Consider the following 27506-nt stretch of genomic DNA (forward strand, 5'->3'; position numbering starts at 1 on the left):
TTAGCCAAAAGATGCAATGAGGATCCCAACCACATGGACCTCAGAACCAGCTAGACCCTCTTCTCTGCACTTTTGTTCCTGGGCATTACAACCTAGAGAAGGCACAGAAAAACCAAAGTATCACACACATCCCTCTATGATGAGTGGGTGCCAACTTTTCCCTTTGCATTTCTGGAAACTTCTGCCATAACTAACCAAGATCAATATATGAATTTGTAGGTTTCCTAGGGCTGCCATAAAAATATCACAAACTGGGTGCTTTTAAACAGGAGAAATTTATTCTCTCATTGTTCTGGAGACTAGAAGTCCAAGTCAAAGTGTTGATAGGGCCATATTATTCTCTCTCTCTCTCTCTCTCTCTCTCTCTCTCTCACTCTCTTTCTTTGTCTCTCTCTCTCTGAAAGCTCTAGGGAAGCCACACCTTTCTCTTAGCTTTTGGTATTGCTGACAGTCCTTGACATTCCGGGTTTGTAGACACATCACTTTGATCTCTGCCTCTGTTGTCACATAGGTATTCTTATGTGTCTCTCTGTGTGTATCTCTTCTTATAAGACTGGCCATATTGGTTTAAGAACCCACATATGACCTCATCTTAACTGCAGACTCTATTTCCAAATGAAAGTCACATTCACAGGTACTGGGAGTTCAACTTCCCTTTTTGGGGACACTATACAACCTATAACAGGGTCTGAGATAACAGACATTTTAGTGTACCTCAAGCCATGGTGTTGTCACACATTGGATAATGCAGAGGAGTGAACATTGAAGGGCAGCCAAGTTTTGTACTTGTCTAGAATGCTTCTTCAATGGTTCTAAACCAGCCTCTCTGAGGACTGCTTTCAGGTGATCCCTAGATGGGTTCATCACTTCAGGTAAACTTTGTCAAACACTTCTCAGGATTGGCTGTTCTTGGTAGTAGTTCACAGCTCCTCTTGTTAAGTTGAGGCCATCCCAACTATAAAGAAGGAAGCTTCCAACACTGGAAACTACTAAGATTTTTTGCCTCTAAGGCAAGGGGAGACACTTTCTACTCTGAAATGATCTAGTAAATAACAGTTCTCACACAATGCATATCTCATATCTCCAACCCTGTGGACACTGTTGAAAGAATGGATCAGGTCTAGAGGTTGAACTGCATAAGGCACCATCATATCTTAGAGCTAAAATTGGACTGAAGGCCTTTCCCTCCAGGTTTGATGAGCTTGAGGAATAAAAAAATACATATTTAAGGCCAGACTGACAACTTTTGGAGGTTCTAATTCACTGGGGGAGTCAGAGGTAAAGCACACTTTGGCAAAGAGTTACAGCACTTTTAATCCAGGGCTCTAAAACTTAAACCAATTAGCTTATATAATAGCATCCAAGAACCAGGCCAGGACCCTACTCAGGTCAAAGAGAAGGTCCTAAAATGACTGCGAATTGGTCATGGCATATTTCCAAGTGCTTTTCATCTTCTCATACTTGTGGGGAGCGAAGGGATGAGGGATCTTTTTTTCAGCTGTGGAGAAGTTGGTAGTAGGGGACTAAGGGTGGGATAAGGGGCTCCATTAGCCCTCGTCTGTTCATGCACTGCAGCTAAATAGACATGGGCAGAAACCCACAATCTTTCTTCCCCCATGGGTTAAAACCAGAGACAGATGCAAGACTCTCCTAGAATGCCCTGTGGTGGCCATAAATATGTACCACTGGGATTTGATGCAGGAAATATAGGTGACAGCCTCAGCTGCCACCTTAGTCCACCAACATGTTCACACTGTGACATGCTTCCCCCAGGCTTACTAATAGCCACGGATGGAGCATGGTGCAAGAAATATTACTGGCCCACTCCTGGACACATGCTTCCTATAGCCAATCTTCCAACTTTCTTTGAACTGTATGGAAGATTGGGATTCCTCCTAGCCAAACCTATTTCCTTCCTCCTTGTCTCTCACTGATATTACACCTGAATTATAGTCTAAAATTTCTCCCTACCTATTTCTGTTTCTTCCTCTTTATCACCTGCAGTCATTTCCTCCAATTTCATGTACACCTAACCCCATCTTGGCATTTGTTTCTTGAAGGTTCTGAACAGACATAAATTGAACTGTTGGCAGGGTCCAAGAAAACAGATGGTCCAGTCGTGTTTGGATCACTCAACACATGGTGGGCAAAGAATTTTCCCAACCAATTGCAGATGGGAACAGTCACCTGGAGCAGAAGAAGGAATAAAAAGGCTGACAAGACTGCACATTTGGAATGGCTGTATGGTGTGAGGTCAGAAATGCCATGAGTGGATTATGTTCCATGGCAAGCCCAGAAAGTTCACTTTTCCCCAAAGTCATTATGAAATCAGCCCAGTAGCTACAGGCTAGGGCTGAGAGTACGAGAGGTGGTTCCAGAGCTAGGCTCATTAATGTTTGCAGAGCTCATGGGGCCTTGAAGTAGTAGAAATCTGTTAGCAGCAATTAACTGCGAGAAGCCAGGACACTGCATCACCACAATGACTGGCAAGGTCAGAAGAGAGCTGAGAGGGCTTGCCATGCAAGGAGTGGAGACCAGAAGTGAACCAAAGTGCTGCTTAACATCTACAACCAGAAAAGGCAGAGAATGGAGGAGGAGGCTGAGGGTGGTTGTCCTAATAAAAAGAGTGACGATAAAGGGGTGACATGCCAGTGGCTCATGCCTGTAATCAGGAGGCAGAGATCCAGAGGATCACAGTTGGAAGCCAGCCTGGGAAAATACTTCCTAAGATCCTATCTGGGGGAGGGGAGTGGTGGCAGAGCCATCACAAACATAAAAGGGCTGGTGGAGTGGCTCAAGCAGTAAGAGTGCCTGTCTAGCAAGTGTAAGGGCTTGAGTTCAAACCCCAGAGTAGCAAAACAAAGGGGGGGGGACGGAGGGGAGTAACATGGGGGAGATCTTTGTGATGACAGGACAATTCAAGATCCCAATTGCAGTAGCAGTTATACATATCTGTCCTTGTGGTAAAAATGTCATAGAATGATCCACAAACAGACAAAAGAAATAAGTGCATGCAAAAATCCGGTCAAATCTAAGTAGTGTCTGTAGTCTAGTTCATTGTATTGCACCAACTGATGTCCTAATTTGGACAACCCAGTATATATTTGTGAGCTGTCACTGTAGGGAAAGTGGGGTAACAGGTAAACAGAACTTCTCTCCACCATTTTGCAACTTCACAAGAAGAAGCAACAAGCCTATAATTATTTCTGAAGTTAAAAAAAGAAAAGCTTTGGAGCAAAAGTCCAATCTCAAAGGCATATTAGCAGAAAGAATAGATGAAGCCCTCAGGCTAGACACAGTGATCTTTGTACTTGTAGTTTGCTATGAAACATAGTTACCTGAAACACAAAGGAGCTAAAATTCCACATTTTCATACAGAGTGACAACCAATTATCTCTTGGATCCCAAACAAGGAAGACATCTACAGGTAGCTGAAACTCTCTTGGCTTTTGTTATTGAGATATGTTCAACAGGATTGCTTTTCACAGGCCAAGGAAGAAACCAGAGAATCAAACTTGCAACTTAGAAGCAACTTGGAAGAAAAGCCCACTGACAATTGTTGGTCACTCTGAAGAAATGCTGAATTACCAACCATCTTGACAGCACAGAGGACAATATTGTGTGGGAAAATATGGAAAATTCCAAACCCAACTGAAAAGTGATTCAGAAAAGCCCTGTTCTAGATGTGAAAAGATTTTAGAAATCTTTAAGCAATTTACATTGCTTACGTTTTTATGTATTCACGAGAGTGACGTATGAAAGACAACATATCTATATAAGCTAACAAGAACTCTTAATAAGTAAAAATTAACAAGTTCTAAGAACACATGTCAGCATTATATAACTGGCAGGGTTTTTAAAAAAAATTCTTAGTGTATGGATATGTAAAATAATGGTACATCTTACACTCTGTGTCAGATTGATTGAAATATAGTTATCTGGGGACAGCCCCTGGCTTTGCTCCCTATAGCCAGTTCTAACCATAGCTTTCACCTTTAAAGACACTCGGTCAGAGAATAGGACCCATATATCAGCCATTCGTGGAATAAGATGGCCCCAGCATCCTTCACCTCACCATATTGGATCCTTGACCTCTGCTCCCCTCAATATGAGGAACCTGCCCTCTTCAACTTACTTCAACCCCTGTACTAGGGACCTCATCTTTTCTCTGTGAGTACCTCACTTAATGACTGCATCCTGGATGTGGAGGACATTCACAACCCACAACAGAATCTATGCATCACCTTCAGTGGCCAGCAAAGTAGAAAAAGGCCAAGTTTAACCATCCTCCTGCGGGAAATAGGATTTTCTTCCCATCAAGTCAGCATGATCTGGCTCTGCCACAAGCTTTGGAAGAAGTTTCTGGTTTAATTCAGGCAGACAGAATGGTACTGAAAAGAGGAGGTGGAGAGGCCTAGCTCTGGTTGGGAATTGTTGGGTCCTTTCTTGGGCCTAGCTGTAGGCAAAGACTATTTGGTGATGGGAAGGGGAGACACAAGAACGTTTGTCTTGGCAAAATCATCTCCTGGCATGAAAAGCTCAAGTGAGAGCCCTGGCCTTTGTGTGGACTTTTTCAGTCTGTAAGTGCCAAAGGGACATCTCCCGGCATGCTCAGCTGCCTAATTGTGGGAGGGTTTTCGCTTGAATGGGAAGGAATTTGGAAAAGAAGAAATTTTAGGGAGTAGCATTTGCACAAAACTATGAAATTTTAAATTGGTATTAAATGAAATGTTTCTGATCAAAAATGTCTGATCTTTCAGTAAATTCAAATGATTTCAAATCCAATTTTTGGTGATTTGAGTTGAGTGGATTTGTTTCAGGTTATGAGGGAGTTGTTTCCTGGGGATTCTTGCAATATTTTTGGCTCTGTTTCAATTTCATTTTAAGGTGAGTGATCTTATTCTGTCTGTTCAAGTTTTAAAGTTTTCATAAACCTTTCTAAGTTTGCAAATGGGCTAAAAACAAGTATCTTACAACAGCAGTTTCTACTTTTAGAATTTTATGTTACTGTCCTGGCCCTGTTTTCAGTTTGTGAATTATTTAAAATGTTTCAATGGTTTTGCCTTGTGTGTTTCTTTCCTATTTAAGAGGATTTTCATTTGGGCAATTGTTTTCAGTCTCTTTTTTTTTTTTTTTGTAAGACTGGTGTTTGAACTCAGGGCTTTGTGTTTGCAAAGCAGGTGCTCAACCACTTGAGCCACACCTCCAGTCCTGTTTTCAGTCTCTGATATTATTTTGATACTATACACTTTTGTGTCAAAATTGAGGGTGTGACTGTTCCACAGACTTTCCATTTGGACATTTGGTTAAATTTTTAACCCCATGTGGCATTTTCTAAGCTTTATAAGAAGTACATATTTGTATGTCTTTCAGAATTTGGGGAGGGGATATTTATCTCTGAAATCTAATTTATATAAACCCATTATTCCTGCTCTGGGTAGCAGTGTTTTCATGAAATTTCCAGTTCCAAATTAGTCTTGAATACACGCCTGCTGTCACTCATTATTTTCTTTTGGTAAGGACATTTAACATGAGATCTACCGTCTTAACTATTTTAAGTGTGCAATACAGTATTTCTATTAGAGGCACACTGCTACAAAGATCTCTAAAATTTATTAATCCTGCAGAACTGAAACATTATAGCCATTCAATAGCAGCTCCCGTCCCCCTTCCCTCCAGCCCTCAAGTACCATTCTACTCTCTGCTTCAATAATTTTGACTATTTTAGATTTCCACATGTAAGTGGAACCATGAACTATTTGTCTTGTATCTGGCTTATTTCACTTAGCATAAAGTCCTCAAGGTTCATCTATGTTGTCACATATAGCAGGATTTCCTTCTTTTTCAAGGCTAAATAACATTCCATTCTATCATATACAACATTTTGTCTATCCATTTATCCATCTAGGGACATTTACTTTCTTACACATCTTGGCTATATCATGAATAGTGGTGCAATGAATGTGACAGTGGAGATACCACTGGGATATTGACTTCACTTCTCTTGGGTAAATACCCACAAGTGGGATTCCCAAATGACATGGGTTCTGTATGTCATTTTTTTTTTTTTTTTTGGTGATGGTACTGAGGTTTGAACTCAGGGTTTCACACTTGCTAAGCAGGTACTCTGTTGTTTGAGCCGTGCCTCCATTCCTTTTCCCTCTGGTTATTTTGGAGATAGGGTCTTGCTTTTTGCCCAGGCTGACCTGGATCATGATCCTCCTATTTATGCTTCCTGCCACAGTAGAGATGACAGGCATGTACCACCGCGCCCAGCTATTGGTAGAGACTGAGTCTCTCGAAGTTGTTGCCCAGGCTTAGCTAAAACCACAGTCCTCCCGATCGCAGCCTCCCCAGTAGCTAGGATTGCAGGCATGAGCCACAGGTGGCCAGCAATCTTTAATTTTTTAGGAACTTCCATTCTGTTTTCCATAGAGGCTACATCATTTTTTTTGCACTCTCACCAGCAGTGTACAAGGGTTCCAATTTTTTTCATATCCTCACCAGCATCAGTCATCACTTGTCTCTGATACTGACCATCCTAACAGCATAAGGTGAGAGTTCATAGAGGTTTTGATTTGCATTTCCTGAGCACCTTTTCATGTACCTGTTGACCATTCATATGTTCTCTTTGCAGAGATGTCCAAAGAAGTCCTTTGTCCACTTTCAAAGCAGGCTATTATTTGCTTGGCTATCGAGTTGTGAAGTTTCTTTGGATACTAATCCCTTATGGGATGTATGGCTTGAAAATATTTTCTCCCATTCCAAATGGTGCCTTTTTACTCTTGATTGTTCCCTTTGCTGTGAGGAAACTGCACTCTTGGCAACTTTTATGTACTCTCTTAAACTGTTAATAAAATCATGAACTGAGCTATTTTATGTTACACAGATTAAGGCACACTTTGATCATGGGATCAGTGCAGACAATTTTCTTTTTCTGTTTTTTTTTTTTTTCTTTATTCCAAATCTCTCCTCTTTTTTTTCCTCTCCCTCCACCACAGATAAACACTCAAAATGTATTTAAAATATGGCCTGGATATGTTTGTTTCTTTTTAAAAAAATACATGCAAGTTTTAAACGTACTTTTTTTCTCAAAACTCAGTTTTCAATTTTTAGATTATTTCTCACACAGTATTATTCACTCTACAAACCTGGCCTTGTTATATTTTTGATTGTCTGTATCACTTGCATCAATGCAGGCATCACTCAGCCTTAATGGTTCTCAGTCCAATGACATTATATTGCTGCTATGTGCTTTCTAAATGGAGGCTTTTTATCTAATTGGGCTGTTTCATATCATGAAAGGCCAGTCTCAGAGTGTCAGGTCAGGGACGAGGGTCTCTTTCTGCGCAGGGAATGACTTGGGGTAAATTCAGTACCTGGCTTGCTAAACATCTCTTTGCCTCCATCTGTAGCGTGCCTTCCTTCATGCAGAGGCTGGAAGCTAAAATCTCCAGTATTCCTCTGGAACAAGGGGATATATGTAATTTAGGTTTTGCTACTCAGGTACACTCATGTGATAATTACCTTTCAAAATCTAGGCAAGGTGGGAAAGAGGTGGCAATAGGAGAGGCCCCCATTTCACTACAGGTCTAGCAGGCAGGGGTGGTCCTGGAACAACAGCTGTGCTTCCATCTCTCAGAATCGTGACTAAGGTAGCATGTTCCCAGAGCCAACAGCTAGGTGGCAGGTCCCTAATCCCAGGATTGGGACTAAGGTGATTTGATTCTGAACCAAGCTGTCAAGAAAGAAACTTCTTGATTTCCTGGCTTACCTGTGGCAGAGGTAGCAGTCTTCCTGGTGTGACAGCCCTTTTTGTTGTTCTAGGAGTCATTCTCAGCCTAGATGTTGCTCCTGCAGCCCTTCTGATGATTTTGTAAGCACCTTATTCCTTATGTTAAATGTACATCCTTTTAAAATAGCTAGAGTGATTTCTGTTATGTGCAACTGAAGTTTGATACACATGCTTGATCAAAACAAAGCTCTTCCTATAAGAATAAGTTCTAAAGAGCCAATGTGATGGTGCATGCTTGTAATCCCAGCACTCAGGAGGCTGAGGCTCACTCAGGAAGATTGAGAGTTCAAGGCCAGCCTGGGCTATATAGCTTCCAAAAAGAAAAACACCAGGATACCAATGCCAGTGTTCTTTCTGATAATTACCTACAAGTTGTTCTTACTTTGAGGGTCACTCATTAAGGCCTGTCAGATACAGAGCCTCTTTTCATGGCCCAGTAATCCCAGAGCAAATGAAAGGGGTCTATTATATGTTAAAGGAGTAACTCCTCTCCTTGGACAACTAAAACCCCCTATCCTCAATGGAACTGAGTTTCTTCTAGCATTTCCCCTCTCAGAATAGAACAACCTGATAGAGAAATGTCTCCCTCTTTTTCCTAGGGCCCTAACACCCAAGGACTAGGTCCAAAATAAGAGGCGATGAGGAGAGAAGAGAAAGATCTGCATGTCATCTTTAGCAGGCCATTGAAAGACAAAGAACAGTGAGCTACAAGACCACCAGGCTGGTCAGAGAGATCCTCTCATCTCACTGAAGCCACCTAGAACTGCCCCAAGCTCTGAAAGCTAAGCTTACTAGGCCTCTTCGGAGTGACAAAGGTAGCTTGCTCACCTGCCCCTGCTTCCTGCTTGCCTTGTAGTCTCCCCCACCCCACCCCCATGGCCTGTGCCTCATTCAGAGAATGTGAAGGGAAAACTCCTAGGCAGAATACTTGTATGTGCAATGCTTCCAGATGCTAAAGACTTGGTGGATTGCTAGGGACAGCAATCTACCCTGGACACCACAAAAGAAAGTCCCAAGAAGGTGCTAGGCCATACAGATGACGCACAACTGCATAAATGGCAGCTCTACCAATTCAGGCCCAAACAGCCCTTCCCACTCTGCACTCATATCCCCCCCAACTGCTTTGTTTCATGTCTGAATGCTTTACTTGTTCAGGCTGATAGCCCTGTTTAATCCTGAGCTTTCTACCTTTTGGATATATTTCTTAGGCTCCTATTAACCACCTGTTAAAGACATGTCTTTTTCAATCCATAAGTTTCTAAACAACCTAGGATCCAATTCTGGATCATCTTGCCTGGAAGGCAACCCTGATGGATCTTGACTCAGCTCAGACTAAGGGCTTGATAAAAAATACCCTCCACCATCAACCCAAATATTATTTCTTTTTCTACTTTTTTTTTTTTTTGGCAGTACTGGGGTTTGAACTCAAGGCCTCATGCTTGCCAGGCAGGTGCTCTACCACTTGAGCCATGGCTCCAGCCCACTCCAGGTGTTATTACTACATTGTTTTCTGAAATGTGTTCAAAGTTGGAGGGTTTGGAAAGGCAGAGTGTATTACAAGGTCATGCTCCATGTATGAAATTAATGATTGATTAGGAAAATCCCTGATAGCACTCGGAATTAGTTAAGGTTAACACACTAGCTGTGATAACAGAAACCAGGACATGCTTTCAGCTGGTTAACACAACAGAAGTTTAATTCTTACTCCATAAAACAATGGTGATACTCTTGCCTGCCAGTGGCATCCTTTTGTCTTGTGATCTCACTTTTCTCCCGATCCCCAGTACCCCTCAGTTTAGCCAGTGGATAGAGAAACAGACCATGGTGAAGGCACAATCCCTTATTTGGCCATGGCGTGATTATCACGCTCCACCAGCAAGCACTAATCACCTGGATGGAGTGGGGGAGAAGGCTCTTAGAACTGTAATCCTTGGCTAAGCAACGGCTCCTAGCAACCATGCTATGCCATAGAAACAGAGCAGGAATCTTAGTTGGCCACTAAGCCATCTCAGCTACACCTCCTTATTTCCTTTGAAATAGTCATCTTCCAAATAAATCATAGCTGGAGATAAAATTTCAGATTTTATCAAAATGCAGTGAGTCAACATTTCCTGAAAATAAATGAAAAACAAACTCTTTTAAGTGTCTGAACATTGGCCCAATATGTAGAAGTAAACTTTAGAAGTCTTAATATTTTTTCATGGTGTGTAAAAACTAGCACACTCATTCTTCACCAGCATTTAAATAATTGGACACAAAGGCTTAAAAGTTAAAAAAAAATTAAGGGGAAAAAAATCCCTGAGTTCCCTCTTGGTATACAAAATGTTCAAATATGTGAAAGATACAGATGTTATGTGTTGAATGCTTGTGTCCCCCTAATTCATATGTTGAAATCCTGACTCCTAATGTGATGGAATTAGAAAGTGGAGCCTTTGGAAAGTGATTAATTAGGCCATGTGGGCGGATCGTCACGAATGGGATTAATGCCCTCATAAAAGAGACCCCAGAGAGGTCTCTCTGCTGCTCGTCCTGTGAGAATACAACCAGACAGCCATCTGTAAACCAGGGCCTACTGGCCCGCATGAGACACAGGCTCTGCTGGCCCCTTGATCTGGGACTTCCTAGCCTCTGGAAGCATGAGAAATAAATGGCTGATGTTTAAACCACCTGGTGTATGACGATTTGTTATAGCAGCCTGAGTAGATGAGGACAAGTGGCAATGAAGTAATTGTTGACTCTGGGTTTTTTAGACAAAACGTACACTTATTCCTATCTATAAGCTACTCTTTTGGATCTGGCAAGCTTATCCACAGCAGGGGTCTGCCCGTCCCGAGCTGCACCTCTGGTGGACTGTGGGTCAACACAGGAGGGAGTTCCAGAAGCCTGGAAGCTCTCATTAAAAGAAAGTCCATCTGGGTACTGGTCATTGCCTCTCTAGCCTGCGACCCTCCAGCCACACATGCTAAATCCCTCCACCCTTGCCTATCTGCTGAATGACGAAGACTAGGGCTTTTCATGCAAAGAGTCCCTTCATTCAGGCAAGAATGTATATAAGCCACGTGTCTGCTTTCCTGACCCACGGGCTCTGCTTTTCTCCATATCTAAATCTTGAAATAAAATTTTGTTTGTATTCTCCATAGAGAATCCATTCCCATCAAATATGTGGGCATTACAAGAGTTAAATGACGGTTTCCTATGGGGAGATGTGTTGAGGGGCTACCTCCACAGAATTTATCTAGAAAGTCCCATTAGACATTACTTCTTCTCTCAAGTCTTTCTTTCCAGTCTCCAGTGTCAGATCCTCCTCCTCCCCACTACCTGCACCATTTCCCAAACAGCCTTCCATTTTCCTTGGCTTCAGTCTCTCCCTCAGGGATCTTACCAGGTCCTCTCAGTCTCTGTACTTGCTCTTGCTGGGACATTTAAATCTCTTCTAGCTTCTACCTCCAAAGTAGCACACTCCATCCACCCACTACTGAAAATTCAGAACTGGGATAGGTTATTAATTTTAATGAGGTTGATGACTTTGTACCTAACCCTTCCCCCAGAAAAACTTCTGTTAACAGAGCCTACCCTCCTTAGAAATTTGTAGGATATCGTATCTAATTTTCTCTCCTGCTGCTTGTACAACATAAACATCCTGGTATTTTTCAGCTAATTTGTAGGGAAGAGGGCACTCTATCCATAGAAGTCACTCAACTAGGCATTATGAGGTAGGGAGTGGGGAGAAAATAGAATCTATGGATCAAATGAAATGTAAAATACATAGATTCTCACTGAAAGCTGGTCCAAGTGCCTGCTCTCATGGATGAACATCACTGACTGACACTTGAAACTGATTGCTCCATATATAAGGGAATTCAAACCGGTTTACTCTGGCTATCAGAATCAGACAGCTACACTGAAGTTATATTATATGAAGAAGCTTTAGAGGGGCACACATTAATTTTTAACATGATTCATTTAAAAACTGGTTGGTAATTAATATAAAAATACTTAAGTTATATGCATCATAACACTGACACTATGAATGGCTATGGCAAGGGCAGTACGTTTGAGTTGGGTTATATTTAAAAAAAAAAAGATAAAAGAATATCACTTTGGAAGAAGATTCTAGTCTAAGTAGGGTTTTCACCCAGGAAATTCCTGGCTCCTGAGTTGCCTCAGAATCTTTTGAAGGTTATGGGTTCTCATCCCAGGGAAGAAAGAGCACAAGAGCCACCCTACAGAGATGTGGGCTGGGTCTACACAACCAGAAATTTCCTTGGTTCTATTTTTCCAGGTGGAGACAATCAAAGGTCAGAAGAGCAGTCCTGGGAACTGACCTCCCTAAATGCTGTGGAAACAGAATGCCTACCAAGGAGAGAAAAGCCAGTAAAGTTGCCCATGAAGAAGGGATTAGTTCTGGGCTAGCATAGGCTCCAATCGGCTAGTGAGAGCCAAATGTGGGCAACTCTTCCTACTCTACATTCCATTCAATGATGTCACATTGGTAGCTTGACCTTGGCCATGGAAATAGGCAAATGATACAAATCGGGATTTTCCTGGTTTTCTAGCTTACTACGTAGGGAACAGACAGGATCCCTCCATGACAGTCCCTTCAAATGTATGGTGCCTACCCACTCCTTACCTGGACATCTGTTGGTGTTTTCTCTTTTCAGTATCCATACTTGTCTTGTGGTCACAATACTCCTGCTCTTTTCCTTGATCCCCAGAGTTCATTTATAAATTACTGTTTTACTCTACAGATTTGAGCTAGGCCCACTTACACTATGTAAAAAGGAAAGTGGGCCACAACTGTACAAACTAAATCAAAACCTGACTGCTACATCCGAGCATTTTACTTTAAAACACGGAAGGGCTTCTATTGCCCTTCTTAGTATAGATTACAGTTAACTAACATACCAAGTCAGAGCTTGAGCCAGAATTTGAACCCAGGTCTGTTATGACTCTGTATCCCATGTTCATAACCGCTTCACTGCTCTGCTCTCAACACAGTTATCAGGCATCATGGCAATAAACAGAGCTCTGTGGGAAGCCAGAAAGTGCTAGGGACCTGTGCCCTCCTTTGCCTAGCCTCAGTCTCATTATGCCTCAGACAGCATGTGGCGCGTGTGGAGGAAAGAGCCAGTTGACGTGCGGGATTGCCAAGCAACAGCTTAGGAAACGCACCCAAACCATGGCAACCGAGCACTGCAGACCCAGCAACAGCCTCATTTCATTTACAAGAGGAAGAGGAGGGCTTTGTCAACAATCAATGTGATAAATGACAAGACTACTGCCTACGCAAGTACAAGGCATTGTCGTTATCGTCATCATCACTTTGCTACTTTAAAGCACACAGTATCAAATAACCTATGAAAAGGATTTCTTGGAAAAATACAGGACTAAACAACTCATGCCATCTATAAACCATGTACACACACATTTTTGAAAAATATGTATCTCTAATACCCCAAATCTCAACCAACTGTCCTTTATTTCATAGAGCTATTCATTGAGGGAGGGCTGGGAAGGAGAGCTCACATATAAACATGTCTCATTTGAAAATCAATTTATTTACGAAGCATCTTTTAATTAATTCCTCACAATTACACAGTGTGCTGGGTATTGTTTTTTCTACTCTATGGACAGACAAGGCATGATGTGGGGATTGTAAATGAGTTTCCATGGGGTCAATAGATAATAAAATACAGATCCCAGGCTCCCTCCTGCTAAAATATCTTAAATCTCAGAACCCTCTGAGAGTCTGATCATGCGCTACCTCCTCTCCCTTGAAAAAGGCAAAAAACACCTGGTTCACTACAGTTTGCCTGAAATTCACCAGGACTCATGACTCCTTAATGTGCATCTGTGCAACCCAGCTGGACGAGCAATATTCAGTTGCTTTTAACCATGACACAAAGTGCTCTTAGGACATTTCTATTTGTTTGCTTAGTGGTTCTAGGAAGCTTCACCAAACTCAGAGGGTTGTAAGCTAGGAGCCATAGGGTGTTCGTAGTTGTAGGCAGAGGGGAATAGATATCACTGAGTTAATAATTTTGCTGTCTTAATTTTTTTCATCTGTTCCAATTTTGACCCCTCCAAATTGAATCCTGACAAGAGTCCTGCACTCACTGCACTGGCTAGGCCCCCTTCCACCAGAAATGGAGGAAGCTGAAGTCTCTCAGTGAAAAGCTGACCCCAGAGTAAGTGGCTCTGATTCTCAGTATATTGAGCCACTTTTTAAAAACTGTTGTGATCTGGACATTGTCCCCTTGCTGTCAGGAGACATCATGGCTATTCCAGTGATGGGAAGAATGGGGCCTTCACCTGGTGGGCTGTGTCTTTTTTTTTCTCAGAGACCTTAAGTTGTTTTGCTGAGGACCATACCAGGCAAGCTCTACGTCCTTCATGATACAGTTCAGGCCTTTGACTTTCAACTGTTCCTACCCCATAGTTGGTGCCAGGCCTTCCATGACACCATGGATTCCCTTTTTCATTCTTAATCCCAGGGTCTAGACTAAAAGTTAATTGGGTGGCATTTTTGGACTGCTAGGACATTCCACTGTGATATTTGGAGATGAAAAGGAACCCAAATCCAGTTGAGGGTAGAAGAGAGATTGAGAGAGAGAGATTTTCCTTAAGCCTTCAATGAAATCTGAACTGTGTATTGAAGTCCCTTGGCCTTGAATGTGGTCAGTCTCTGTCTCCCTCTAAACTTTCCTCCCTTCAGTGTTGGGATCTTTATCTAGTCTGGGATAGCTGGAAGTCCCTTGTACAAACCACAGACTCTCCTGTTCCTGTCCATGGCTACATCCTTATCCTTGGTATTCGAAAGACCTAAGATCTTACAACTCAAAACCCTTCTTTCAGTTTATCTTCTAAAATCTCTTTTGTGATTCAAAAGCTGATCTCCAGCTCTTTGCTGAAGTAATGCTACCCTGAGGGAGGAGCCTTGGACCTGTCCTGCCCAGGAGTACAAGGGTTAGGGGAGCTGGGGTGAAAAACAAAGGTCAATGATTCACAGTATTACACTTTCACAAGAAGAAAGAGAAATATGTTTGGTGATAAAGAGATGAGATCAAGAGAGACCAAGGTAGCCAGGCATAGTGGTACACACCTGTAATCCCAGCACTCAGGAGACTGACGCAAGAGGATTGCAAGCTTGAAGCCAGTCCGGTCTACATAATGAGACCCTGTCTCAAAACAAACAAACAAATAACCCCAGACTAATCCTAAAAATGAGCCCCTGCCTCTTCATGTATTTCTCTTCCAAAAGGAAATTTCACGTAGAAACAGATTTGTCTTGCTTTTGTGGGTCTTGTTTTGTTTTTGGGTGGTACTGGTTTTTTTGTTTGTTTTAACTCAAGGCCTCTCACTTGCTAGGAAGGGGCTCTACAACTTGAGCCACACCTCCAGCAGTTTTCCTGCTGTAGTTATTTTTCAGATAAGGTCCCATGTTTTTGCTCAGGTCAGACCTCAGACTGTGATCCTCCTACCTATACCTCCCTCTTAGCTGGGATTAAAGAAGTACACTACCATGCCTGGCTTGTTGAGTTGGAGAGGTCTCTCTGTTTCTCCTGGGCTGGCTTAAACCACTATTTTCCCAATCTCTGCCTCCAGAATAGCTGGGATTACAGTGTAACTCACCACACTTAGTCTAGTCTTGGTTTTGCTCTCCCTGGACGTTCCAGCTCCTAGCATGCTAGCCACCCTGATCTGAAAGGTATTATGCCTTGTATGCATTCTCTCATTTAAATCCATAAAATAGTGGCATTGTATCCAGAAGCAGATGAGGATCTGAGCATTACAGAAAACAAGTAATTTGCTCTTGGAAAATAGCTAAAAATTTAAGATGGAATCTATTTTCTGCCAAGCACTAAACTAATAATCATCATGACCTAACAGTTTCCTTGAACTTAGCTTCTCTCAGGGTTGAAAGAAGAGGAGACAGTAATGCCCAGTTCCCATGTTAGAGTATGTGTGTCATACTAGAGTCTAGGGGATAGCATCTTTGCAGACTGGGCCCTAGGTCCAGCTGTCTTTGAAGTCCAAGACATGACAAGCATGAGAAGAGCTATATGCTATTGGAATGAAGTGTCACTTACCATTCATGATGTCATCTTCCTTTAGCTATGCAGAGTAATTGTCACAGCAGCCTTGAGACTGTTACCTTTAGAAAGGCGTGCTGTCAAGGTTAGTTCTCGGCTGGTATCTGGAAAACCTGGCCCTTGTAGTAAGCAGAATACTGTCCCCCCAAAAATGTCCACATTCTAATCCCCAGAACCTATGTATATGTTAATTTACACGGCAAATGGGATTTTGAAGATGTGATGAAGGCTTTGAGATGGAGAGATTGCCATGAATTATCTGAGCTGGCCCAATCTAATCATGTGAGTCCCGAAAATTAGGAGAACCTTCCCCAGCTGTGGCTAGAGCTGTGACTTGAGGACTCTACTCAGTGTTCTGGCTTCAAAGATGGAGAAGGGACCACAGGCTAAGGAATGCGGTAACCTCTGGAAGCAAGGAATGATCCTCACTTCATGGACAATAAGAAAATAGAGACTTCTGTCCTGTAACCCCAAAGAACTGAATTCTGCCAACAACCATAGTGAGCAGGAAGGGGGTTCTCCCCTAGAACCTCTAAAGAGGACCGTAGTCCTGTAAACACCTTGATTTTAACCTGGTGAGATCAGTGTTGCCTTCTGACCTACAGAACTCTAAGGTGACAAATTTGTATTTAAGCTTCTAGGCTTGTGATAACTTGTCATGGCAGCAATAGAAAACTGACATAGCACTTGACATGTTCCCTAGTTGACAATGGTGCTTTGGTGTCCCTAACCAGTTGTACAATGTAGTTGATGCTGAATGCCTGCTTTCTTCTGAGAGCCTAGGATATTGGTTCATGAGAAGCAGGGAATGCCTAGTGACAAGCCACCAGAACCATGGGCACTAAGTGAGCTTCCTTGGGCAAAAATGTCACCCACATATTATGCATTTTTTATTCCTGGGGAAGAGTATGTCAGTTTTCCCTCCACAAGAAGAGAAAATGAGGAGGCCTGAGTAGAGACTTCTCTAGACCCCATGTCCTTTTTTTTTCCCTCTTTGATCTTATTTTGCATCCTTTTGCTGTAATAACCTTAGTCGTAAGTACAATAATATATACTGCATCCCATGAGTCATTCTCGCAAATTCACTGAACATATGGTTGGTCTTGGGACCCCTGAAATGAAGGATCCCAAGCCACATTTCGAGTGGCCAGTAAGTTTCAAAGCACTACATTACATGTGACCCGAAGGTAACCCTTTACAGTCTATGTCTCACTTGGGGTGAGAGACAGAGGCAGTGGGGCCCAGGTTTGATTGCCTTCCCTGTTGCTAAGCAACCGTGGTGCTTTCCAGAGCAGGAGCAGGATGCAAACAGGAAGTGCCATGTTCCACCACAGCAGAGGCACACATGCTCCCTCTGGTGGTCTTTCAACGGTCACAGCCAGAGATGGAAATGGGAACTTGGCCTCATTGATGAATAGAAGCAAATGTCAAGGCCCCTAGCTGAGCCGATGGACGCTCAATTCCAACAGGTCTTCAGACTCAGCAATGCCACTGTTGTAAAGTTTCATCTACTCCTCCTCGAACTATATCCTGAGCACAGAATTCTTTCTAGAAAACATCTGCCTGGACAGTAGACTCTGGTGATACACACGATTGGCCTGTCCTTCAGAATGCAATGGAGGCACAGAACGTGGAGAGGAGTCATCTCTGAAAGTCAGTCAGAAATCCTATGTCAAGTCGTAGTGTGGTATGAGGGGAGCTACCTCTCTTTCCATCTCCCTTATTTAATAAGCTATCTGCCCCCCTCCAAAAAAAAAAAAAAAACCAATCAGCATCTCCTAGGCTTCTCCTGAGACTAGGGGCCTAAAGTGTCAGAAAACATTTATAACTACAAGGAAAATGGCCAGCTTAGTTTTTTCATTCATTCCTGTATTGACGCCCTGAGCTAGCTGCTGTGGGATACAGTAGTAAACCGGTCAGACACGGCCCCTCCCCCGTGGGGTTCGCAGTCCAAGACAACACCTCCCATCTGCCATGACAATAATCAATATAGAACCTGACCACCAAATTAGGCAGGCCTGGATTCCCAGTTGTCCCTGAGCCGTATCTAGAACCTACAGCTAGAAGGGCAGGACTTGGGACTCTGAGGTCATACCCTACCCAACCTCTTCTGAATAGCCCTTCTAAATTTTCAGGAATCCATGCATTAAGAGTTCTGCCTCCCTAAGATGGAAACCAGAGCACAGTCTAGGGGAAAGGCTTGATCTCTATGTTCCACCAATCTGATGTTCACCATCAAGATTTTGTGGTTTTACCTGGTCTTTTTTTGTGACAGGGTCTCACTATGTAGCCCAGGCTGGCCTTAAACTCATGATCCTCCTGCCTCAGCCTCCCAAGTGCTGGGATTACAGATGTGCACTATCACACCCAGAATTGCATCAAGATTTTGGATCAGGGAGAGAAACAGGTGAGAAGTATTCAGTGGAAGCCACACCTGGTGATGGTGGAAGGTCATGGCTGAGACACTGAGTTTTCACAAGCAGCTGTAGTAGATGTCCTAGTGGAGTCCTGACTTGCCTTCAGAATTACCTGTCCCAGGAGGTGGGGTCACACCAACTTCTACCTATGCCCCCAAACCAGATTTTCTAGCCAGTTGGAGGTTTCCTTGAGCTACCTAATAGTTATTTTAAAAATTCTCTTTCTACTTAAAGAAACAAGAATTGCTTCCGCTGCATGTAGCTAAGAAGTCTGATGGATAAAGAAGGACCCGAAAATGAATAGGGACTGGTCAATTTGCAGTTTCTGGGGAGCAGGAATGTCTTGGATCAAACATGACTAAAAAGAAGGGGTCTTGAAGTCTCACCCAGGTACCCATTTATGTTTATTTCTTTAGGTTCTTTCCCAATTTTGAAAGTCCCAGGTCCTCCATCCCACTATAAAGCCTGAACTTATCTGCTTACCTACAAAGAGGACTGAAACACATAAGGGTGCCCTGCTTACTGGCAGTGATGCGGCTGCATGGCCTGTGTCTCACCAGCCACAAGATGGCGAAAGAGATTATCTCAGCCACCCAGCCTGTCTTCCTGTACCTCCTCCACACCATAGTGATCCTAAACAGAGCATTTACTGAGCACTTACTGTGTGCTGGGCACCAGTCTGAGGGTTTGAATGCATGACATCATTTTTAATCCTCACAATGATCCTATGCAATAGCTGCCATTTCACATGTGGGCAAAACGAGGCACAGAGATACCCATCTAGTTTAACTCTAACCCATTTTCAGCACAGTAGCTCCACTTACACCAGCCTCACCACACACATGGATATACTGTGCTATGCTACAATTTTATGATGGTTACGTTGTCACTAGGCAGTAGGAATTTTTCAGCTCTAGTAGAATTTTATGGGACCAGCACCATATATGTGGTCAACTAAAATATCATTATGAGTCACATCACTATCATCTAAAAAGACATTAAGGGTTTATTATAAAGGCAACATGTGTTCATGGTGAAAATATTCAGTGCTAATGATTAGTAATATCCTTTATCTCTCACACACAGCACATGGCGTTACTCTACACGGTGTTCTACAGCACGCTGCTTTAGATCAGCATTGCATCTTGCACATCAGATGTGGGCTAGGCCAGCTCTTGCCCTTGGGCCTTGTTTACAGGCCTGGAGTATGGTGTGGCTGCAAAGACCCATCTGTGTGCTAGGAAGCAAGCAGTGTTTTATGGTTCACTGGAGCCCAAGTGACAATGAAATGTGGGAGAGGAAGAGAGCTGACAGGCTGCAGGAGCCAGAAGGTGTGATGAGAAATAGGGTAAGGCTGTTGGTGAGGCTGGTCCTCACGTCTGGTGTATTCAGGCCCCTAAGCAAAGTCCTAGAGAAAATTTAGATTGGAAGAAAACCAACATTCACAGTGCCTTTAGGACAGGCCTAGCTCTTCACTTTGCACATTGCTATTTTAACTCATTTAATCAATATGGAATTACCTGCATTTTAAAGGCAAAAAAGCTGAAACTCAAAGAACATCTACATGTTAAACACAGATCCCAGTTTTTAAGTAGAACCAAGAGCCAACCCAGTTCTTTCGATTCCTATCCAGGGTACTGTCCACTGTACTCAGCAAAAGCTTCTAGGGAAAGAGTACCTTGTACTCCAGTGTTCACGGAATAAAGGCTTTTTATCTCCCATGCACCCCTGATCTTCCTTCCCCATCCTTCCTTCATTACTGTAAGCTTCCTACAGCACTGCAGGGCCAGGAATCAAACAGTTACTAAGTTCACAAATGTTTCTGAGCCTGTGAAATATTCCCTCAGGGGGATCCTAGGGAGCTCGGGCACAACCCACGAAAGCCATCATTCAGGCGGCCGAGCCTGTCCTAGCCTCTCTTTCCACTCAAGTCCTGCCCCCCCCACCCCCAAGCAAAGGATGAAGCTCCAGCTCCAATCGGGGGCAGGCCTGGACCCCAGTTCCGGAGGGGTAGTGCTCCCAAGGCCGCTCCACCTGAAATGGCACGTTCCCTTGTCCATCTTATCAACACTATGCACAGTACTTTCATCCTCGGCTCCTTGCCACTTCCTCAGGCTCCCAAGGCCGCGGGTGGAATGAGGGTTTGGCAGCTGGCCTTCTGGCCCAGCTGATGCCGAGCAGCCTGGGGACAGGACCCAGCTCTCCCAGTCAAGGCCAGCGGGAGGAGCAAGGCGCCATGAGGGCATCCTTGCAGCTGCCACCTCCCCTAGGCTGGAGGGGGGGCAAGCTACAGAACCCTTAGGCCCTAGCAGGCTCCTGGGGTGGGCGGCAGGTGGTCATGGAAAGGATGTCTGTTGAGCTCCCAGTGGGGAGAGGAGTTAGGAACCAGCCTGAAGGGGCCTCTGGAGCCCCTGTGCTGAGGGGCTGCTGGAACTAGAACTTTGCTAGGGTGTGATCAGGCAGCATGGCCCAAGCCAGCCACTGTGCACTTGACCACAGTCAGCCACCACCAGAACTCAGTGAATGGGCTGTTCCTGTAACACTGTCTCCCTTCATCCTCACATCTGATGCCTCCTGTGGGCTGCGCTCCCTGGAACCAGTGGCCGCAACTAAATCAGACACCTGCAGCCATGTCCAAGACCTGGGCTTATTCCTCGGGGTCCCTGAAATGCCACCACATGACCACTACAGATCCCACAGACACTGAGACAGTAAGGAAAGGATATTATGGACAACTCTGTATAATGAAAATCTTGAAAACATGGACAAAATCCTAGAAGAACAAAACTTACCCACTGACTGAAGAAAAACAGTATATTGGAAATAATTCTATTTTTACTAAAGATATTGAATAGTTAACTTAAAACTTCCCTACAAAGACAACTCTAGGCCCATCTGGCTTCACTAGCAAAGTCTATCAAATACTTAAGAAATATTTTCAATGTCACATAAACTCTACAAGAAAAATAGAAAAAAAAGGGGATATACATCCCAACTCATTTTATGAAGTCAGAATAACCTTGATGCCAAAGCTTGATATAGAGAGTACATGAAAAATTATAGATCAATCTCACTCGAACAAAAACACAGAAAAGGAACCAGCAATACATCATATATCATGACTTAAATTAGGCTTAGTGTAGGAATACCACATTAAGATTAATGGAGAAACATTCACCTCAGTAGATACAGAATAAGTGATATAAGTGTTAATCCAACCTGTATAAATGGTAAGTACTCTCGGAAAACTAGGAATGAAAAAGAATTTCCTTACTCTAATAGAAGGTATCTATATGTTTAAAAGAAAAAAAAACACCTATGGCACTCATCATAGTGAAATGTTGGAAGTGCTCTGTTTGCAATGAGGAACATAAAAAAGATGTCCACCCACAGGTTACTCCAGAGGCACCTGAACACCCATGTTTATTGCGGCACTATTCACAACAGGCAATTTATGGAAACAGCCAAGATGCCCCACTACTGACGAATGGATCAAGAAAATGTGGTATTTATACAGAATGGAATTTTATGCAGCCATAAAGAAGAACGAAATATTATCATTCGCTGGTAAATGGATGGAGTTGGAGAACATTAGTCTGAGTGAGGTTAGCCTGGCCCAAAAGACCAAAAATCATATGTTCTCCCTCATATGTGGACATTAGATCAAGGGCAAACACAACAAAGGAATTGGACTTTGAGCACATGATAAAAGCAAGAGCACATAAGGGAGGGTAAGGATAGGTAAGACACCTAAAAAATTAGATAACATTTGTTGCCCTTAATGCAGAGAAACTAAAGCAGATACCTTAAAAGCAACTGAAGCCAATAGGAAAAGGGGACCAGGAACTAGAGAAAAGGTTAGATCAAAAAGAATTAACCTAGAAGGTAACACACACGCACAGGAAATTAATGTGAGTCAACTCCCTGTATAGCTGTCCTTATCTCAACGAGCAAAAACCCTTGTTCCTTCCTATTATTGCTTATACTCTCTCTTCAACAGAATTGGAGATAAGGGCAAAATAGTTTCTACTGGGTATTGAGGGGGTGGGGGGGAGAAGGAGGGGGCGAAGTGGGTGGTAAGGGAGGGGGTGGGGGCAGGGGGGAGAAATGACCCAAGCCTTGTATGCACATATGAATAATAAAACAATAAAAAAAAAACAAGAACAAGAACAAAAAGGGCATGGTGGTGCACATCTGTGGTGTAAGCCACACGGGGGACATTAGTGTTTGGCTTCCTGGATTATTACTAGAGATGGTAATTTGAACAGGCTAGCTACCTGGGTTATTTGCTGTGAATGTAAGGACTGGTTTTCTGAGTATGTTGCTGAATGTTTTGAGCCAAAGTTCTGTTTTTATGTGTGATTTTTCCATTGTTCATTTGTATATTCATTCTATCATTGCTCATAAGATCTTAATAAAAGCAAAAGTAACATTAACTATTCTAAAAAAAAAGAAAAAAAAAAGATGTCCACCATGCTTCTGATCAACACTGTACTGAGGAGATCTAGCCAGTATATAAGGTAAGGATAAGAAATAAAAGTATAAATACAAAAGAAATAAGCTAAGGTTATTATTTATATATTATACAATTATATATGTAGAAAATCCAAAAAGCAGCCAGGTATGGTGGGGCACGTCTGTAATCCTAGCACTCAGGAGGCTGAGGCAAGAGGATCACAAGTTCTAGGCCACACTGGGCTACATAGTTGACCCTGTCTCAAATAAACAAGACAAAAAGGGAAGTCCAAAAAGATGCAGAGATAAAACTAGTAGAATAAGCAAGATTGGCAAGGTTGATAGATACAAAATCAATATACAAAAGCATATAGCCTTTCCATACATCAACTTGCTCTAAACAGGACATGAAGAGTTTTTAAGGTACAATAGTATCAACTTCCTAGGAGCAGACTTAACAAAAGCCTCACATCACTTCTTCAGAGAAAACTGTCAAGCTTTATTGAAAGAATTTAACAACTCAAAATTTCAATATGATAGCACATGTGGCTTCTGCTCATCTTCTTAACTTATGGCTGCTGTCACCTGGAATATAAATGTAACAGTTGGATACATCACTTAGCAGAATTTCATTGATGCTATTGAAAGCACACAGAGGACACTACAGTTATGGTTTTATAAGACAAAGAGAAAGAAAAGCAGAACCCTAATGGCTACAAAGACTTCTATGGTAATGTACATCTTCAGGTTCATGAGCACTAATTTTAATATGCATGTCTCTTGCTAGTACCAAGAGAAAACAGCCTTCCCAAAGTCCAGAACAGATTAAAACTCTATGAGCGCATTTAATAATTTTAAGTAAGAGGCAAAATGACCAGTGATTTCAAGTTTTAAAAAAATTGGCCACACAAAAATTCCAAGCAAAATTAGCAAACCCAGTGTCATTCAAAAATATTGATTTAAAGCACTGTGCTAGTCATACATTGGCTAAGACAATGTCATCGTTGAAATTGTTTAAATGACCAAGGAGGTCAACGAACAGCATTGCATTTGATTTGCCTCTTGTGCGAATGTATAAAACTGCTAGTTGAAATAGTTCAACCTGTGATATTTACAGCAGGGTGGTTGTGTTCCATTGGCACCTATTATGCTGGTGTAAGTATTCCTAGCACCCCCTCTCATTCTTAAGAGTGTCCCAGTTTTGCATAATAAAAATTTACATGGTTTAAGCCACTACCATGATAGATGACATTAAAATGAGAGGGAGAGGTTGGGGATGTGACTCAATTATAGAGCTAGCAAGCTTGAGGGAGTGTTAGCAGGGGGAGTTACAATTTCTCAGCCTGGCTACCAATTTTAAAAAACAATAAACCTAAAAAAGCCAAAAGATACATATCAATCTTATTTTTGGTGTTTAAAATATAAAGTGATTTTGGGGGCCCAGACATGATGGTGTGTGCCTGTAATCTCAGCTACTTGGGAGGCAGAAATGGGAAGATAACAGTTTGAGGCTTACCTGGGCAAAAGTTAGTCAGACCTATCTCAAAAAACAAGCCAGGCCAGGTGCTGGTGGCTCACACCTGTAATCTGGTCTACTTGAGAGGCTGAGATGGAGAGGATAGGAGTTTGAGGCCAGCATAGGCATGACTCAAAAGTGGTAGAGCACCTACATAGCAAGCACAAAGCCTTGAATTCAAACCCCAGTACTCCCCTTTCAAAAAAAAAAACAAGTTGGGAGTGGTGGTACATGCCTGTAATTCCAGCTGAGGTAGGAGGATAGTGGTCCTAAGCCACCATAGGCAAAAAGCCACACCCTATCTGCAAAATGGATTGGCATGTGGGTCAAGTGGCAGAGTGAGCAAGTACAAGTGCTCTAGTTCAAGCCCTAGTATTGGCAAGAAAATAAAGTGATTTTTGATTAAAAAAAAATTTGAACAGCAATACTGCTGTTGTTTTTTGTTTAGATATCCAATTACTACCGGGGTATGTTAAATAATTATGTACTTTAAAAAGCACTTAACCATTTGAAAGGACTTCTGCTCCAAAGTAGTAATGCTTTCATGTTTTCTAATTCAACGACAAAGCTTGATCCAAATGTTTTTGCCCTGACACTGTCTTTGAATTGCCCGCTTGGTATTGAACGATTGTCATCTGTGATATTTCTTACTAAAGTATAACACTGTAGAAAAGAACAACTCTGTGGTTTCCATTGTTAAGAGATAACATACCTGCTTCTGGAGTGTTAGCATGCTCTAGATAAGGTAGAATCTTCCCTTTCGCATCAGGGCTATCTCCACGCTCACCTCTAGTCTTTTCCACACCCATTTCCAGGCAGTCAATTTCTAATTCAGATTCTTATGTAAATAAAAAGTTATTAATGTAAGCAATAAACCATAAATTAGTGTTGCTAAATAAAGCTCTATAGGCAAACAGTCTAACAAATGTGATGTATTAGGAATGCAATGACCATTGGTGCTTTCTGCTAGAAAATGAGGAAGTTAGGTTTCCAGAATATAACTTCCTCTATGAAGCTTCTATGTTCCTAAGACTGTTTAAGACAACTGTCATTTTTGTAATATGTATGTGTGTATATATATTTTATATACACACACACTCAGTTATTGCAACTATCTCATTAGATCTTGTTTGTTTACATGAGTAGTTCTGAGCTCATGAGAGAAATAATCTCTCATCTATTTATATCCTCAACACCTAGTACATTATCTTGTACACAGTAGGCTACAATAAGTGAGTGAATAGTAATTAAGAATAGTAATATGAGGCAAGTCAGAACATTTTACAAAACAAGTAATTTGGACTCTGGTTGTCAATGTCATGAAAGATAAAGACTGAGGAACATTTCTAAGTTAAAGGAGACCAAAGCCATAACAACTGAACACAATGAACTGGATTGGATCCTGATCATGAAGGAAAAACCAGTGCAATAAAGGATGTTAGGTCAACTGACAAAACTGCAATGCACTATATTAGATTATGGTTTCTTGATGTTAAATTTCTTGAATTTCACAATTGTACAGAGGTTATGAGGAATATCTCTATTGTTAGAAAAACACTGAATTGCTTAGGGAGTAAAGAGTGGCGATATTTGAAACTTACTCTCAAACAGTTCAACAATAATATGTGTATTAGCATGCAAAGAGAAGCAAATGAGATGGCAAAATGTTAGCAATTGGTCCATCAAGGTAAAGAGTATATGGGAGATCCATGTACTTTCTTATAACTTTTCTCTAAGTTGTAGGTTTTTTCTGAGGAAAAAGTTTTTTTAAACTTTTTTAAAGTTTTGTGTGACAACTAGCTTATGTTTCAGGGAGACAAAGGTACTGAAGACTAACAGCAACTAGGAAAATATTTTGCATTTTAGTTTTCCAAATTATAAATTTTAAAAAATTGCAATGTAAGTGCTAGCCAAAATACATCCAGGCTTGTTCAAACATTCAATGCAATGACTTACACCCAGAAAACAAGATCTGAAGATCAAGTTTAACTAGTAAAATAGTTTATCATTTTGTCTAAATCTAGTATCCTTCAATTTGCTAATGTAGCATCATGACAAGGACTTCCAACATGTCAAATAACTCTTCAGACATAGGATAGGTAAGATGTGGAGAAAAACCAGTCATAGTTATGGACTATAGTCAGCTGAAAACTATACCACCTGCTCTCTTAGCAATAGGGCTCCAGCCAATCTCCAGGGAATGCTTTGTTTATTCCTCTCACTAGCGCAAATGGAAACACAAATGATTCCTTCATACCTTCATCACTTTCAATCACAATTATTTCTCCTTCTCCCTCTTGTCTAGGTTCAATACCCTGACTCTTTTTTGGTGACTCATGATGTTCAGATCGCTCACCACTGGGCTTCTGGTCCTGGGGAGAAAGTTGGCACAAATAAATAGCATCTTATTAACAGGATGGCTAAAAAGGCACAAATGTCCATACTATGTACATATTATGTGAGAATAACTAATCAGATAAATCTGAAGAGGTTTTTCTTATCCTCTTTTCTTGATGGTACTCTGGGGCTGATGGTATAGCTCACTGGTAGGACACTTGCCTAGTATGTGGGAAGGCTCTGGGCTCGATATCCAGCACTACAGAAAAATAAAAATGTTACTCTTCTTATATAGAAAATAATCCAACAAGGGAATTACCTGCAAGGACTAATGATTGTGGAAACTATTTTAATCTTCTCTGGGCTCTTTGTTTATTAATAATCACGACAGGGAAATCATGGGGACTATTTCCAGGCTCATACATACATACCCACACAACATCAGACCATGTCTCCTTGCTCAGTGCCCTGCTCAGGGGATTCAGTGTTCAACCATTTTGAACAGGGAAGTCGTTTATACATCAGAACTACATTGGTTCAGATCTGTTCATTTTTCCTTTTTTTTCCCACAAAATAAATCTCTGTCAATGGAAATACGATATTAAAACACTCACCATCACAGGTTTATTCTCACTGGAAGATTCTTGACCACGACCACTTCCCATGGATCTGGATCTGACTCGTGCACTCATGTTTCACGCTGAAAGTAGAAAATCATGAGCTGAAGATCATGGCATAAAAGAATAATTATATGTGAATATTTCCACAGTTTTAAAAAGAGATTTAACGCAAAGCTGGATTCTATTATGAACAGATTTTCTAACATACAGCCAGGACCACTTCTGTTCTTGTCCAGCTCCCATTTTCTCAATGGAAACTCCAGAATTGGTCTT

At 41.9% G+C, this 27506-nt stretch overlaps 1 protein-coding gene across 1 annotated transcript; it reads right to left on the reverse strand.

Annotated features, from left to right (window-relative positions):
* Page4 (PAGE family member 4) lies at window positions 1-27305 on the reverse strand. The gene is made up of 4 exons (XM_074062274.1): window positions 27228-27305; window positions 26534-26648; window positions 24989-25114; window positions 1-92 (listed from the first exon to the last, which is right to left on the reverse strand). Exons 1-4 carry the CDS (start codon window positions 27303-27305, stop codon window positions 1-3), a joined length of 411 nt encoding a protein of 136 aa, XP_073918375.1.
* Between the last annotated feature and the right edge of the window lie 201 nt (window positions 27306-27506).

This window comes from Castor canadensis, chromosome X, assembly GCF_047511655.1.
Source record: "Castor canadensis chromosome X, mCasCan1.hap1v2, whole genome shotgun sequence".
NCBI classification, from domain to species: Eukaryota; Metazoa; Chordata; class Mammalia; order Rodentia; family Castoridae; genus Castor; species Castor canadensis.

Coding starts and splice junctions, on each gene's coding strand:
- Page4 (XM_074062274.1), bottom strand. CDS start 27,305: ATGAGTGCACGAGTCAGATCCAGATCCATGGGAAGTGGTCGTGGTCAA. Junction 26,649..27,227: donor GTGAGAATAAACCTGTGATG/GTGAGTGTTTTA, acceptor CTTTCTCCCCAG/GACCAGAAGCCCAGTGGTGA. Junction 93..24,988: donor TGCTAACACTCCAGAAGCAG/GTATGTTATCTC, acceptor TGCCTTCTCTAG/GTTGTAATGCCCAGGAACAA.